This window comes from Thunnus albacares, chromosome 1 (genome assembly GCF_914725855.1).
Source record: "Thunnus albacares chromosome 1, fThuAlb1.1, whole genome shotgun sequence".
Taxonomy (NCBI): Eukaryota; Metazoa; Chordata; class Actinopteri; order Scombriformes; family Scombridae; genus Thunnus; species Thunnus albacares.
Window position 1 is genome coordinate 34161827 of NC_058106.1, and position 17115 is coordinate 34178941.

General features: G+C 38.8%; 2 protein-coding genes and 1 long non-coding RNA gene across 4 annotated transcripts in view; 2 read left to right on the plus strand and 1 right to left on the minus strand.

Moving 5' to 3' along the window:
• The first annotated feature begins 13 nt into the window (after positions 1-13).
• On the plus strand, positions 14-4283 carry LOC122985244. Its single transcript, XR_006404085.1, has 4 exons — positions 14-110; positions 2412-2627; positions 3967-4113; positions 4193-4283. It is a non-coding gene; the product is annotated as an uncharacterized LOC122985244 (long non-coding RNA).
• Positions 566-5377, minus strand: htatip2 (HIV-1 Tat interactive protein 2). The gene is made up of 7 exons (XM_044355714.1): positions 5066-5377; positions 4165-4354; positions 3937-4044; positions 3553-3690; positions 3351-3412; positions 2365-2604; positions 566-2144 (listed from the first exon to the last, which is right to left on the minus strand). Exons 1-6 carry the CDS (start codon positions 5188-5190, stop codon positions 2388-2390), a joined length of 840 nt encoding a protein of 279 aa, XP_044211649.1. The 5' UTR covers positions 5191-5377; the 3' UTR covers positions 566-2144; positions 2365-2387.
• The window catches only part of dbx1a (developing brain homeobox 1a), a 36905-nt gene continuing 24106 nt past the window's right edge, over positions 4317-17115 (plus strand). Inside the window, exons 1-2 of one of the 2 annotated variants that reach the window (XR_006404084.1) lie at positions 4317-4405; positions 13840-14497. The gene's annotated coding sequence lies outside the window, so the exon portion shown is untranslated. Of the gene's footprint in view, positions 4406-13839; positions 14498-17115 lie in introns of those variants that run through there. The other variant, XM_044355686.1, reaches the window with a different exon arrangement.

Genomic DNA, 17115 nt, shown 5'->3' on the forward strand with positions numbered 1-17115 from the left:
ACCCAGCTGTTCCTCATTTGAACTAATTGCTACATGGTGATAATGGCAACCCCCTAAGCTGCAGGAAGAGGACGAAGCTGTATGTTCTTCCCAAACAATCTCAGTTTGAGGTAAATTCTCCTGCCCAGTGTTACTTTTTGAGAAATTGTGTTGTTTCAGTGATTTGATGAAATGTGCAGTATACTGTGAAGGAGCTAATATATTTGTTTAGGATGAAGTATGCTGAAGGAGCATGCTGTAGACATGTTTGGGTAAAAACTTTTCTATTTTGGATTTCTATTAAAAAGGAATATGGGCACACAGACCATCAGCTAGTAATTCTCAATATTTACTTTTTATTTTATTGTGGAGAAACTACAGAGATTAATCCACATGAGTTTCTTGATTTAGCCCTCCATTAACTGGAGCAACTGAGGTCATCAGGTAGTCACCTACTGTTAGTATAGTCAGTATAAGAAACGCTTTTGTGAAATCCAGCTGTTTTTTTGTCTGTAACTTTTCTGAAAGTAAAACTAGTCTTCATTTAAAACTAATTAACATTTCAGGGAATAAATGATAGCCTGGATTGACTCCTTGCAGAACACTTTATTCATAGTTCAGTGGTTTACATATTTGCCTAATGGCCTTTTTCACAGCAGATGTTTTTGATTAGTCATATCAACTCACCAGGTGTTACTTATAATATTAATAATGCCCCAATTATATTCAAGTGACATGACACTGTGACAGTATGCACAAGAGCAGGGCCCTGCTACTGCAAGCAGCTGAATGGAGTTCAGCCATCATTCATTATATTATTTACACCTGCACTACTGTGACATGTCAGAGATGAGCATTAATCATCAGTTCAGTTTCAAATGTAAAATACCCATTAAAGCATGATTGTATGGAGCCACTAATGTATGCAAGTGCCTGTTTTTTTTCATTTTTAAAGAAAAAGCAGACTGCATCAAGTTTATCAACACCATTACTGTTTTCTACTCTCTCACTGGCATAAATCTGAGCAAATCATTTCAAAATTCAAATGCCTAGTGGAAAAAAAGTCCTCATTTTGCTATTGAGAAAATGAAAAAAACATCTAAATACAGTATAGTGTTGGAGAAAGAGTCCATGTCATATAGGCCTTTGCAGCACAATCAGTGTCAACACAATCAGTCACAAGGGGGCGCTGCTAGATCAAGTAGAAAAAAGTTTATATATCACCTTTTCTCACCTTCTACATCACCAGTTTGTATAGTATATCACCTCTCACACACAGGCAATCCAAAGTGCTTTACAGAAGGTTACGCAATCATAATAAAAAATAACCACCAAAAAGATTGACTGTATAACAGTTAAGAACTCTATAATGTGGAACTTTGTCAATAGGACCACCATTAAGCTTCAAAACATGCAGACAAAGTTTATAATCAACACAGTTTATTCAGAATTGTTCCAATCCATTTGTATCTCTATGTTACTGTCGAATACTCCATGATACTGTTAAATCTAAATGGAGCAAGTATATTGTTTTTTAAAAGCTTATAGCCTTTCATTGTTTTTTGCTTTTGATTAACATCTTTTTTTCTTTTGATCTGTTGATCTGGGGAGCGAGTTGCCCTTACAAGGATTTAAAGTTCTACTGAAGTATTACTTGAAATACAAAGTATAGCACAAAATCTTGTGTATACATTCAAAATATACTACACAGTATAGCACAGATATTGACACCAGATATTCTTCATATTGAATAGCTGTTATGTTAAGATTTCCCTGATTTAAACATGCACAGTTAAATAATGAGCGTTAAATAACGAAGTAAAAGCAAAAAAACCTCAGTATTCACTTTAAGGCAGTGGTTCATTGTTGTCTCAGAGCACAAATGGTGAACATTGGCAGGCCTGGCAAAACTGTTGTTCCCCGATGAAAATATTACAATCTCATTTCAGACCAAAGAAATTAAACACAAATATAATTTAAAGAATTTATCTTTCACTAGCTGCGCAGGCTGTTTTCACCATAAAGAATCTCGCAAACCCATCACAGAGGAGTACTTTCACACAAAAAAACCTCCCAATGATTTTCTTGCAATACTGTGAAAATCCTTTGGCGTGATGATGTGATGAGTTTTAGCGGTAAGTTGTCTGTGTATCTGCTGAAATAACCTGAAAAGAGAAAATAAAACATATAGTTTAGTGCCAAAGGTCACACAGAAAGTCAGATTTGAATGAAATTAACTTGACACAGGTTGAGCTTTAGAGCAAAAGAAATACGACTTTGTAGAGTTTAGTTTATCCTATACATTTTTATCATAACCATAAGAAGGATGCACATGAATTGAACTGCTGGACAACATCAGTGTAAATAAATTATACTTTTTCTCACCTCCATGTATTTCATGCTCTCTCTCATTTCTCTGCACTCTTTCCCAGATTGATGACGTCTTGGTTCTCCAGGATCTCTGTCTTCTGCTCGGGTTGACGCAGAGTGTTTGACACCATAGCCCTCGCCACCGCTTGGATCGGGATGGACATAGACGTAGAACCCAGAGCAGTCAAGGCACCAAAGAACTTCCTGGCCATCCACTCGCCAGGCCGACTCTCCTGCCGATCCACCAACAAAACCCTTTTTGTAGAAAAAAAACAAAGGTATTGATGATTTAGAGATTGTATAAGGTTTGATCAGGTTGTTTAGTAATAAATAACCAGTTCACACAGCAGATTTTACTTTTTTCTCCCCTTGGGTGATTAACAGCTTTGACACTAAATATGTCATAGTAGAATGACTTTGGCAGACTAATATAATCAAGTACAATCAGCACTTGTATCATGTAAAAGGGTGCAATCACATGTGCTCCATGGCCTGTGCAACAGTGAAAACCTTGACTTTGATATAATTTTGCACCACACTACTATAATCCATCCATGACTTTAAACTAAAGTCACATGGTGTCACAAGTGACTTGTTTACTGGATGAGTTTTGGTAACCTGTCAAACTGCCAAATTAGTAGCACAGGAGGAGCATAAAGGATTTGTATGTGCTCTTCTTCGTTAGCATTTATATCAACTGAGAAGACATGATGTCACAGATGAATATGGGCATCACTGCAGACTTTGTTTAACTCTGCTTCTCTGCTTGGCTTTTCCAAGAATTATAAACTGCCAGCAGCTATGAAATTCCCACCATCCAAAGTGTTTTTGTGATCATTTCCAGTAGCTCATTGAGAGAAAATGTTCACATGCCTAACAAAAGTTACAGAAGTTCAGTTCTGGTCAAGTTAGCATATCATTTTCAATTGCATGCACAGCACTTGTGGTACATGTATTTCTGTATGCATTTTTTTAAGTTTTCGGACAATTATTAATCTTACCCAGGTCTGTAAATGGCATATCTGTCAAATCCAAGTGCCTCAATTTCTGCTTCCACTTGTCCCTGGAAGAAAATCCATGAATTTTAATCCTTCAGTGATTCTCCAATATCATAATTTCATGAGAAACACTAATGAAACAAGACAAAGTCTCAGTATGTGGCATGCAGAGAAAATAGATGAGGAGAAAATAGAGATAAAATACCTTGACTTTGAGGTAGAGGAAACCGCTGTTTTTGTCAGCTCCTCTGGAGGACTCCAGGTGGAACTGTGTGCAGCCTCCCGCCTTAGCAAGCTCTGCTGACTTTAGAACATAATCATGATCGACACGAACGAATCCGTCCTGAAATGAGAGAGAGAAGTAACAGAGAAATTATTTTTCTACCATTTATTATGCACCTGTTGGCTGCTTGAAGATAAGAAGCTACTACTGGCCAGACTGGTTTATCATTTGAGCTCTACCAGAAATGTCAGTACATTGGAAAGACATGGAGAATAGCTGAGTCAACAACCCAGACAGATATACTGTACTTTGTTAGTGTTGTGTGACAGTGAATCTTAATCAGTGTATTTATGTAGTTTAACTCACAGCCCCTGCTTTTGCTCTGGTTGTTCCCAGGCAACAGTAGCCAACATCGTGGCCCTGGAAGGCAGCAGCATGATCATCAAGTTTCTCGAAGTCCACCACTTCTTGCACCTAGAGGTAGACAGAACACACTGTGTGAAGCAAAACAATACGCTAAATATGAATATAAATATATCTCAGGTAACCGAATCTCTTATCACCAAAGCTGCCGACTGACTTGAGGTTACTAACCAGGTTTTCATATGCTTTGTCCTCAAAGGTGAGCTGTCGCCTTCCGATGAGAGTTATCTTGGAGAAGATGTTGCGCTCCAGCAGCTCTTTAAGCACCAACCTGCCCGTTTCCCCGGAGGCACCGAGGATGAAACAGCTTTTATTCTGTTGCCTGAAGTTTTCCTCCAGAGTCTTCATGTCCTCAGCCATGCTGTGTGCCAAAACAAATCGACTGCTCTCTTAGCATCATTCATAATTTCAGGTAATTTCAAACAATGTGGCATGTGTTTTATGCAGATAATGTGTGCAAATGTGAAACATACTGGGAACACACATTGTTTACTATACTATACTTAGTTGGGGAGTAGATTCAAAATGAATTGTGTGCACTGCCTGCCATTGTAGAGTATCATGACAAGAAACGTCGAGACAGAGATTAGTTTGGTGAAATTGCAGAGTCAGTTTCCCTCTGTCCAGAGTTGACTGCTAGATTCATATCAACCATGGTGGACGGCAGTGTAAATTCAGTGTAAAAATATTAAAAACTGGTATGAAGTGGATACAATTGATGACGAATTTATTAAAAAATACAAACAACTCATAAACCAGTCTTTACAGTATTCTGTAAGGTGAGTGCATTTGCCAAAAAGAACAAGAACCTTAAATTGACAGATTTCTTAAGGGAGTTTGGCTCTCAGGTTAGGGGACTGCAGAATGAACGTTTCGTTATTTGCTTTTTGAATATTTGCTTTCCTCTGACAATTAACCTTATTGTTCCACAGATATAAGACCTCTACACCTAACATTGACCATTCATGCTAACCTAGCTATATTCGCATTAAACGCTACGTAACGTTATCCTACTGTAACTGGTGTTAAAGAGCTTTCATGGACGCTAACCGTGCCCTCCGCTGTTCTTTACCTGGTGAATTTAACCGGATCGGGGTCGTCGAAGTATTGTATAATCGCTGCAATGACAACAAATAAAACGGCTAAGAGTCCGGTCGCTTTTCCCAGGGTGGTGCACACTAGTTTCACAACAGACATCGCTATGAGCAACTGCTACAACACTTCCTGGTTGCTTCATCTGACAGTCAGACGGTGATCTCTCTCTGCGTCGTTGATAGGCTGAGGAAAAAAAGCATCAGAAAGAGCCGTTTATCACCGTCAGTATATCGTATGTCGCTTGGTGGACTGTTGATTGTATTGTTTATTTATTTAATGTGGTATTAAATCCAACAGAAAGGTAAAGACGTTTAAACTTCAACAAGCCTCGTTCTCATCCTCATTTTCCACCATAGACAACGTTTATGTACTGCGCATGCGCACTTGAAATTCAAACTTCTATGAAGAATCCCTACAATATTGAATATTTGTTTTCAACCTCTCTGGTTTATGAAGGTATTATAGGATAATGCATCTTAATACATCCATGATCTGGTTCTACTACAATGTTGCTGTACTGTAAGTCCATTATTGCATAATTAGTGTCCCCCTTTGGTACCAAATTACTTAGACCCCATAGTGAACTTAATGGGAATCTAGGAATCTGGTCTTTTAAAGTTTTCATATTTGCCACCATATTAAATGTGAATCTTTTCTTTTTGGTTTCATAAAGTGAGGTTTCAATAATGTGTGATATGACACAAATACTTGTGTTCCTTAGGGAAAAAATACATGCCATTATAACAGTCTGTTTTATTGTGGTAGTTTATAGAAATCAGGAAAATCTTGTCCTTTGTCACATTAAGACTGTAACTGTCCAGTCACATTAAGACAGTTAAAGTCCCCCTCCACTCAATATGTTTTTCCTTTTGTTCCCATAGTTGGATGTTTGAGCTTCACTTTGCAGAATGATGTACAGTAGGGTCCAAAAGTCTGAGACCACTCAGTGGGAAAGTGGTCTCAGACTTTTGGACCCTACTGTATGTGGAGAATTTGAAACTTTGAAAAGTTTGTTTACACATTTATATTTGAAAGTGGAAAGATTGTCTGTGCTTGTTGAAAATCTGATTTTTAATGGGCGGGCCTATGAGCAGGATTTGTGACATCACAACCAGTTTGGAGCCAAACAACACAAGTGGGATGTGGAAACTTTAAACCTCCAGTTCACATACACTGAGAATGGACTTCACAATGAAGTAGGAGACATGTTGTGTCCAGCAGTTAAACTCTTGAAATTAACAATATTTGCATATTCATTGATTCTGGATTTTTTAATGAGGTAGACGGAGGGGATGTCATTTTAAGGATTTTAATGTGGTAATAATATGGTTTTTCCGCAAAAAAATTATCAGACACATTATTGTTCCAAGCAGAGGATTTTCACATGTCTTAACACATATCTGGAGGGCTTTACGCTTTTTGTAGGCCTCAGATTTACAGTATAAGTTGCCTGAATTTCAAAATCCAAAAGCATTTTGGTTCAGTTCATTGCTGCTGTGCTGGGCACAGTAGAAGGAATAAACAAGCTTTTCAAGCAGTGTGCTTCCATTTCCATTACATGTGGCACTGTGACCTATCTGGTTTTGGTTGTGTTTCCTTGGATGAGTGTATCAGGCACTGTATAAATCTCATAAAGAAAGGATTTTAAATAAATTTGAAAGTATTGGATCTAGTCTTTCAGTATAAGTTGAAAAGTTGTTTGGGATGGCAGTGTACATGTGTCATATGGTCAGGAAATGGTGTGTAATTTGGTCAGGAAATCCAGCCTGGACCTGGAGTGTGATCCAAACCCTGAAAAATGTCTTTGCCTTTTGTCAGACCTTCAGGGGGTTTCATTAGCAAAAACCTCCACACAAAGAAAGCAAGTCTAGTCACATGCAATGAATTCATCAACACCCCATGTTTTTAACACCCCTGCCACTTCGAACACAAGGCATCGACCCAATCTAATAGAATATGATGGAGCCAGGGATGATCCTTTAAAGATGTCAGCAGTAAGAGACAGAAAGAAAAGAGGCTGAGGTTGAGAGAAGAGGCCTTAAACTGGCGCTCTGCTGAAATGAAATGTCGCCTCTTTGTTCCTGAGCCGTGGGTGCTAATTGGGGCTAGCAGTGGGGAGGAAAGCTGCCGCTGGGCTCCTGTCTGTCGCACCTGTTGAGTTATTGTCTCACACATTGATCAGACAGGAAGTTGGAGTAAGAAGGCTTATGCCTCAGTGGGTGCGTGGCAGAAACGTGGTTCAATTTCCTTTTAGAGCTCCACTGCTGGAGGTGGAAATACCAATGGTGGCCAGTGGTCAATTGCGTTTGACCATTGATTAACTTGCACTGAAGGACATATGGATCATAAAGAGTTGGTTTTCATTGGCTTATTCGCATTCTTTATACTTCAATCACAGTCCCTCCCACATTTTCTCAACATTGCATAACGTTTGATGTCTCTGTCACTGCTGACCGCCACACTTCACCTGAAGTCCTAATCAGACAGGATTAGCTTCTAGACCAGTATAAAATAATGGCTTACAAAGAATGCAGTGATGTGGCTCTTTGTACCAATATTCAATATTTTCTCACCTGTACTGGCTAATACTGATTTCATTCTGTAGAACAAACAAAAAGTTCTACTTAACGTTGGTTTTGGCTGATATCAGTAGTTTGCAAATATATGAAGGCATTTTCAAATATTAATAGACAGTTAAAACCTGATTATACCAAAACCCAAGTTACAAAGTGTTTCACACAAGGGAGCAAATTAAAATACCATCAAATTATGAGGTCATCTAGATAAGACAGGTAAAAGCAATTAATATAAGTTAATGGAAATATACATTTTAAAACACAAAAACAGAACCACTTAAATGAAATTAAACAAAACTGTTATTGATTCAACTAACCTGATTTGTCAAGCAGATCATTCCAGAGCCTTTGGGGCCCAAATGCTCTAGACATAGAAGGACTTTTTCTTTATATGTCTTCAAAAAAGTACCATGTGTTACATGCAACTTCTACAGTTGAGACAATCAAAGCCTGACTGCAAGTGCAAAGGAAAGCAGGTGTAAAGTCAGCTCAGTTTCGTAAAAGTTGGAACAAACACAAACTGTATGAATTTATTTCTATTTAGGCGTTAAAATGTAGAGGAAAGTGTAAAGGGTTTCACCAATCTTTTCTTTAAGTTTTTCTTACACATTTTAGAGCAGAATGCAAATAATCAAATCTGTTTTTACAAGGTTTTTAACTATATAAAACCAAGCAGGAGAATAAAAATGTCAAGATGAGAAAGTCCATGTAAGGATAACAAAATGTCTGAACTCAGTTGGACACAAACTGCGATTTAAACATCTTATTTGTTTTTAAGAATTTGAGCTTGTTACCACTGTCAGACAGCAGTTGAGAGCTCTGACAGTTCAAAGTGTTAATTGATGACATCTGATTGCGCCCTAGGGCATTTAACAAAAGTAGCAGATTTCAGGAGATCACATTTAATTAATATTGTGATTGATTTGTGATCAATTATGCATATTATTCAGCCATTCTGCATACTGACACATTTTTTTTATTATGATATATTGTGCCACATGATAGATTGTTACACTCCCAGAGAATGAATTATTTTTTATTTCACTGAAGCAGATGCTGAAATTCTGTAGATATTAAGGTATGACAGATTACAATGCAGGAAACATGAAATTTCTTATATAATATTAGATTACCTCATGTTGCTCCTGGAAAACTAGTTCAGACTAAATTACATTCTAGGCATATTTCCAAATGAAACACACAAATATACACACATGCCTAAATGTAGACATGTGTCACACACAAACACAGATACACAGACACACACTCAAACACAGCTTAAGGTTTAGGACCCCCTTTCCACAGACTCTGGAGTGTGATGCTAATGATGGTAATTAATGGAGCCTGACAGCACAATCTGCTGCCCATTGTCTCCCAATAAACAGCTTTACAGTCCACATGAGCCACAGAGGGGATGGGAGGTTTAAGCTGAGAGCTGAGACAGTGAGAGCAGGAGACAGGCAGGGGTGGAGGGTCAGACCTCGGGGGACAGCACTGATCCTGAAGTGGGGATTAGCTCAATTAGAGAGGCACTGTCTGATCAAGATGCAGGGTTCGATGGTACCTATGATGTGTGTGTGTGTGTGTTATGAGAGAGGCCTCCATCATTAGAGCCGACTGTTGCCATTATTTGTTGCTGTGTCTACTGATGCAGCTGGTGTGAACAATAGTCAAGATGATGCCTTTTGCTTCTCTGTGACCTTCTGCTCAGATATCCATTTATTGTCATACATTTCAATAGTAATTAATCTGCAATGTTTCATGTGTTTTATCGTCCACATGATGACAGATCCATGAATATTTCAGTGTCCATAAAGTCAAGTCGTTTTTATGAACAGCAAAAAAGTTTTTTCTTTTGATTTATTTAGCTGAAAACATAATTTGGCTTCAATGAAGTGTTGGAGATAGCAGATACAGATAGAAGACATGATGCTCATGATTATTTATGATTTTTACAGATTTTTACTCAATTCAATTTTATTTATATAGCGCCAAATCATAACAAAAGTTATCTCAGGGCACTATTCACATAGAGCAGGTCAAGACTGTATTCTTTAATTTACAGAGACCCAACAATTCCTCCATGAGCAAGCACTTGGCAAAAGCTTCCTTTAACAGGATGAAACCTCAAGCAGAACCAGGCTCTAGATGGGCGGCAATGTGCCTTGACTGGTTGAGCTTTACTGAAAAATGTAATTTTTTTTAAAGGAGGAGATTGATTCAGGCTGGTTTTCACCAGGATATTATGTCCCCATGCACCCGAAAAATGTCTGTCTCCTCCTGTAAACACAGTGGTCTTTCAATCAGAGCAGGCCAGAAATGTTTCTTTAAGAGAGAAATGAGAGAAAATGCACTTTGTAAACTACACGGCAGGCACGGTGCAAATTTGTATATATTATCTGATTTTATATTATTGAGGTATAATCAGATTTTCACTGGTTTTTCATATATAGATATACAATTGATTATATAATTATGCAAATTATATGCAATTAACATCAATACCTGGTTAAAATTTTAAAAAACAAAAAAAATGTATAGTAAGTGTTGAAGCAGTTTTTTTCTCAATTTAAAGAAACTTCAGGGGAAATTTAAAGGGAAAATCAAATGTTTCAGGCGTTAAAAGGCCATACCAGCTGCCAGATCCTCTGATCAGCTGTGAAAAAAGGTACAATAAAGTAACTCCACAGTAGGACAGAGGCTCAGAGTCTTCCTCAAGCTTTGTTACAGGCTCAGACTTGAGGCTCAGACCTTCACAATATGTTCGAGGCAAAGCAGAGTACCAGTGGTGCTCAGAGGAGCTTTCCCTGCTCAAAGAGCTGCAGCTAAGCAGCAATGAGACCTGCTTTTCCTCCTCTGAGAAACAATGCACTCATTAAAAGAGCAAATAGATTATTACTGTTTTTCAATAGAAGATCCTAAAAAGAGTCTGGGGGACCTGGCAGCTCCCAGCAGGTAGAGATAAGACTGCACTAGCACATCTGGCTAACCTGCTGCTAACTAGCATACTGTCTGTCTATTTATCTGTCTCAGTCTATGAGTGTGTCATTTAGTTATCTTATATTTGTATCCATCTTACATTTCCTTCATTTGAGCATTTAAAGGAGCCTTTTTAATTACCATAATTTTCAAAAGAAACTTACAGTCAGAAATCTAGCTTGAAATAAACTGTTTTTCAAGCTTAACAAATGCCATAAATAAATAAGAAGGCATGGACGTCCCACAACTTTTCGAGGTGTTTGAGGGATTATTTTCACACAGAGACATAAAGTGACCAATGAAATGAATGACAAATTTTGTTTTGTTTGGTTTTGTTTTGTAATTTTTTTTTTTTTTTTTTTTTTTTTTTTACCTGCGGTTCATACATTCTCTGCTCCTGTGCAGAATATGTGAAGAATGGAAAGGAGAGAGCAATGTGTACAACAAACTAGTCTTGTATTGCTTCCTCTAATCCAGCACTGGAAAAAAAAAAAGTCATTATCATCCTAAGGTACATGAAAAAGAAAACTTCTGGGTTTCTCAAACCAATTGTCTATAGTTTTATAACACGTTCCGTATCCATGTGGCCTCGAGGATCTGCGTGACATAAAATTTGCCATCTGTAGTGTATGTGTAGTAGTGTGGTAGCACAAGTGCTTGTGGTTGTTTCTGACAGGGGGGAAAACCCCAACAGTGAACACAAAAGAGAGACGAAGGAAGCAGAGAAAACAATAGTTGGTGAATTGGGATGAGTATTGTAACAGTACACATCTGTTGAGTCAGACTAGCATACCTGAAGTAGAAACAAAACTGTAAATGTCACTGGGTCACCTGGCTGCACCTTTTATCATTTCTTGCTTATTTAGATGACTGATGTTGTATGGGGATTAAAGAGGAAACCTTATGAAACTACAAAAGCAAAAATTCACAGAAAGCCCCCCCAAAAAATGGCCTAAAAGAGAAACAAAGATGAGCAAATGAATTTTGATGCTGTTAAAAAGTTTAATTGGTCATCACTAAGCTCAGCAAAATAACTTCCAAGCCATTCACAGAAGAATTCGCCACCATATGTTAGCACAGAGACCGAAACTAGTACACGACAAAAGGAGATGGTGACACAAATTGCTGATCATCCCTCCCTTATACCCATTGACCAGCAAGTCTGAAACCAAACTCCATTTTTGTTATTTTCACAAATATGTCATTGTGTCACATCTCCTGAAAGCTGTTTCCTCATTTAAGTGTACAGTAGCCTTTGTTCTGTTGCTGAGCTGCAAACCCCACAGTCTGAATGGATGTGTATTGGCCTGTGAGTCCTTTTCATCAGCATCGCTTTGTTAAAGTCATTCAACTGATTGACATCAGATTGCTTTTTCTCTGAAAGTTATGCTAACACTATTCAAGGCTTACAATCCCTTTTTCAATATTAAACATATTTCAGAGGTATAGTTAGTCGATATGTTCTTTGATTTCAGTCAAGTATGATCTTGCAGAGTTTAAGACCTCTGTGACTTTATGAAATGCCGATATTTATGATTAGTTATCTGGTTTTTACTTATCAAATTCTCAATGGGTAACATGAAACGGGCAGATGATCAATTACGACCAGACTTTCCCAGGAGAATATTAAACTTGAAACAGTTAAATCTGTACGGTCTTGTATGGGGTAGTAAAAGCATAATGCACCAAAGCCTCTTAGTGGATATTTCTGTTTGGCTTTGAGTTTTCACTATCAGATCTATTTGCTGTCTTAAATCTCTCCTTTGTGGCAGGACGGTTGAGGCTTAATGACTGCTTTGAACTGCCGACATCCCCGGCAGAACGGCTTCGGGAATGTCAACCAACTAACCTTTAGTCTCTTTCCCACATCCAGCATCAGTGAAGGCCACGTAATACCCATCTTTCAATTCCTGTCCACCTCCTATATTCATACTCGGTCAATCGTCCATCACACATGCAAACATGGAGCAGTTATCGTAATAAACAGAAATGGTATATTACTTTTTTGTGCAAAGACCTAACACATCTTACTATTTTGCAGAAATTGAATTTGAGCAACGCCTTTGTGTCTCTGGAGGACAAAATACTGAAAATGTCATCAAATCAGTGTCAACTCCAGTTATGCTGCTTTTCATGTCTACGGGTTGAAAATGTTTCTGGCCTTATGTTCTTATGAACTCTGTTCCCCATTTAAAAAAACTCAAAATTCAAGGCAATCACACTTAATAGTGTGGGTTTTTTTCTTTTAATTTTATTGTAAATTAATGCATAACTGAAATATAGACAGAGATCAGCTGATTCATGCAAACAAATCTCAAATCTCTTCTTTGTTCTCTACTAACACTTAAAGTCTGGTTAAACGGAGGGCTGGACAGTAATTCAATATTATTGTGTTTTTTTTTGTTTTTTTTTTACAAAAGTAAAAAAGATAATAAATTGTAATTAACAGTTTTGTCCATGGTAAAAAAAAACATAAGAATTGTGCTGAACATAAATTTGATTACATTTGCCATATTGTGGTGTTTTGTGTGTGTATATATTGATATCTGCTCTATCTTAGCAGGGCAAAGCTCTATTATGTTGCCTCCAGCTCTCTTTTTGATCACATTTTGGTGTTGTTATATAGCTCATCACACAGTACAGATATTGTAATTTCTTTTGTTTAGATCTGGGAGTGTGACGTTATTGCTAAAAAGAGGTCAGACAGAACAAGCAACACAAGCAGTCAGACCGTTGGTTTTAAGCAAACCTCCATGTTAGCCAAAGGCGAAGGGTAAAATTATTACCCAAACTGTCTGTTGTTTACATGTATCACAGTTTAGACTGACTTCCTTCCTTTCTTACTTCTGAAACCCTGAAGTCCAGTTTCAGCTCTCAGATTATCACAGGAATAACTACAAATAGAACTACGAAAATATGATCGAAGTTATAAACTGGAATTATCTTTTAATGTCAACACCTATATAGTGGGATTGACTGAACTGAAAGACCAAATAAATAAGCACAGAGGGAGTTTCAGGTGATTGAGAGTTGTCCTCTGAAAGTTTTATCACATTATAATAATAGACAAGACTGTTTTTGGTGGCGGGGAATGTTGGCTTAGTGTGCCTGGGAGGCCAAATTATTGTGGGCACTGCCTCAATGTGATGCTGCTGGCTCTCCTCTGTTCCTATCTCTTGGCTTCTGGCTCTTACAGAACAGGCTTGAGTCTGTCTCTTGGATGGGCCCTGCTGTCCAGTGGCCTACGGGGAGACTGAAAGAAGGAAGAAGGGAGATCATGTCAGATCATGACGGACCCACCACAGCACAGAGACCTCCCTGCCGATGAGCAAACACTACTACAAATGGCAGAGCTGGCTGGACAATCACTCGGTGAATGGAAGCTAATTAGCTGGAGTCTAATGCCAGTTTACTAACACCTGTATTAGCGTGCTTGCTCAGCAGGGAGTCAGGGCTGGCCAACAAGCGCTAATCCCTCATAAGCCCAAAGTACTCCTCCCAAGAACTGGAATTAGCATATTCTGCTTTAGCCAGCTGTTGCTAACCTAAACCTGGAGGAGACTGGCCTCCATGTGTTGATGGACAGGAGGGGGAAGATTTTCAGAGGTTTGTATTGGGTTACCTGTGTGTTCCCATGTGTGCCAAGTTTCCCCTATAGAGTCTTCAAAGACTTTTCGATTACTATCAAGCTCTAGTTGATGAAAATTCAAGGACTCAAAGTTATGAAGACGCCGTGGAGGCCTCAACCACAAAAAATGGAGATCCCATATACTGTCCAGAGTTTGATGACACTTATGTCAAGTTGAAGCCTGCATAAATAAAAGCTATGTTTAAAGCTTTAATCTTCCAACCATGTGCAGGATCCTCTCCTAATTTTTCTCACATCTCTAAAACCTTCGACAATGTCTAGACTCCTGGGAACCATGCCATGTGTATGTATATACTTTCTCAGTCTCATTCCTTTGCTCTCGCGCTCTCCCATCCTCTCCCACTGCCTGGGTGGTGGAGTGATTACCCCGGTAGCCGTGTGTGTATCAAGGAGAGTGTGAGGCCAGCATGTGTGTGTAAAGGATTAGCGAGCTTTAGCATTATCATCATGACTGGACTGGCTACATTCCCTCGCTCCGCTAATAATTTGAGGGGAGGAGAAAGCGGCTGGTCCATTAGCTCAGTCTGTTTGCTCAGGAGTCGGCCGACTCTGATCCCCTAATTTCTCTCCCTGATTCCAAGAGGATCTCTGGCTTTTGTGACAGAGGGATGGGAAGATAAAGGATGGGACTCAGGGGCACATTGATTCAGAGATCACCGTCCTTGGGACATTCTGTACACTTACCAAACTAATCAGCGTGTGTAAACACAGCGAGACATGTTGAGGGCTGGCGGGTAAAAGGCAGGGGGCAACGGGGTTGATTAGGAAAGGCTGTTGATGGACCACACTCGGTGTCGGTGCGCTCTGATCTGTAGACCACAAGCAGACAAACTTGACAAGCTTGGCTCATGTGTCGCTTTGTTCTGACTGATTGTGGGTGGTTGGAGAAGCTCTGAGTGGATCCGTTGTGGTCTCTGATGCATCTGCAAAGTTTTGAACAGATAAATCAGTTGTGTTTGCTGCTTTAATAGTATCAGTCATAACATAACAGTCATGGTTTACAGCTAGCAAACATGTATCTTGAAAAAGTACTTTGGACTTTGTGTGCAACCTCTCTCAGATGTTTCCTATAAAAGCCAAAATATATTGTCAAAGTATTTGGAGTGGCAGCAAAGTAAAGAAACAGCTTTTCCTAATAGCACAAATGTGTCTGAATTTCATGAATAGTAAAACTGTTCAGCTGTGGAAACTGACTCACATAGACTTATAGAGGCTACTTGGTGTCAGTGTCTATTTTAATCAGACTCTAAATAAAATTATTTTTAATACAAGGATGCATCCCTCTGTTTGAAGTCTTTTTCAGTGTTATTTTGTACACGTAAAACACATTATAAACCTTGGTCACACCTACTCTATATGTGGCCAAGAAATCAGCTTTATTGTTTACATTGCATTTGAGAGATCAGATTACTGCAGAAAGCCAACAGCAACCTGGTTATTTAAGTACATGTAAACACACTTGTTTTCCATCCACAGGTCAGCTGAGTTTCCCTGGTGCATCTACCTCCAAAATGATACAGCCACGTGTTGTCTCTGAAATGATTCACTCTGTTATCTTAGTTTTAGTTTGGTAGATGGTTATTATTTCTTATTTAATGGCCATATTGTATAATCGCTGACTTTTTCTGGCCTCCAGAATGTATCTTCTCATCGTTTGATTCATTTGACCAGAGAAGAACTCAAAAAAACTGCACCAAAATGCTTCCCTTCCAAGAGAACTATGATGCAGTTCGGAGTGACAACATATTCAACTAACACTAGTATATAAGGAGATGTTGATGTTTATTATCTAATTTCTTTAAAATATTTAAAAGCAAATATGTCTGAACATTGTATATGCTCCCAGTATTAATGAGAGAACAGCACTTTACCAATAGTGTGTGAAATCTCAAAATTTCTTCAAGTGCTCTTATTGAAAATGAGCCGATATCTCGTCTGTGGCAGGAATACAGGTGACTAAAAATAAAAAAAAAAACTAAAAAAGTTAATTTTGAGACCCTGAAAATTTGTTCACAAGCCCTGGCTCACTTTTAATTGGTGAGTATAAACATAAATGAACCAAACATAAAACTGCCATACAGTAAAAACATTAACTGTGGTCTGGACCAAAGAAAACAGACAGAGGAAAATCAGTCTTGACACAGGGGGCTTGTATTATAATAACCCATCAATCATCAGATCCTGAGCAGCATCCCAGAGGAATACTCTTCTGTCAGCACTCTATGACTCAACATTGTCTTCATTTTAAGTGGACATCAGATCAGATGTCACTATCAATTCCCCGTAGCCACGACCTCTCCTAATACACCTCACTGCCAATTAGGGAACGTAATGGTTGCAAACCTTCAATGGCAGTGCGCAGGAGCTGGATAGAACTACACATGCTACCCTGCTAGCTGTCAGTGGGGACAGGGGCTAATGGGCAATCACAGGGGGGCTTATGTTGCAAATCAGCCCCGATCCGTGGGACTCTTCTGGGGATTCCTGTCCAGTGTAGCCTGATTCTGCAGCTTATGATCCAGTAATGGGTGCTTTGGTGGAGATCTGAGAGGGCCCTGGGGGAATATGGTGTCAAACTGGCCCAGTCGTCCTCAGGCTAAAAGGAGCTTTGATAGGCAAAGTAGCCCGATGTAGGGAACACGGAGAAACAGGTCCCCACTGATAAGATGTGTCACTACTAACTTGTAGAGAAGCAGTTGAACCGTTGGTTGTACAGCCTGAACAGACAAAACTGAAAGATGAAAGAATGGGAATCATTTTGCTTAAATCATCATTATAAAGCACCATGATAAAGATGATTATTGTGTTGAGTATATTTTTGCA

What these genes read in the sequence shown, in the direction of transcription:
- htatip2 (XM_044355714.1), bottom strand. Translation starts at nt 5,190, where the DNA reads ATGTCTGTTGTGAAACTAGTGTGCACCACCCTGGGAAAAGCGACCGGA. An exon ending in GATCCGGTTAAATTCACCAG is followed by an intron (nt 4,355 to 5,065) that starts GTAAAGAACAGC and finishes TTTGGCACACAG; the next exon opens with CATGGCTGAGGACATGAAGA. An exon ending in ACAAAGCATATGAAAACCTG is followed by an intron (nt 4,045 to 4,164) that starts GTTAGTAACCTC and finishes GTCTACCTCTAG; the next exon opens with GTGCAAGAAGTGGTGGACTT.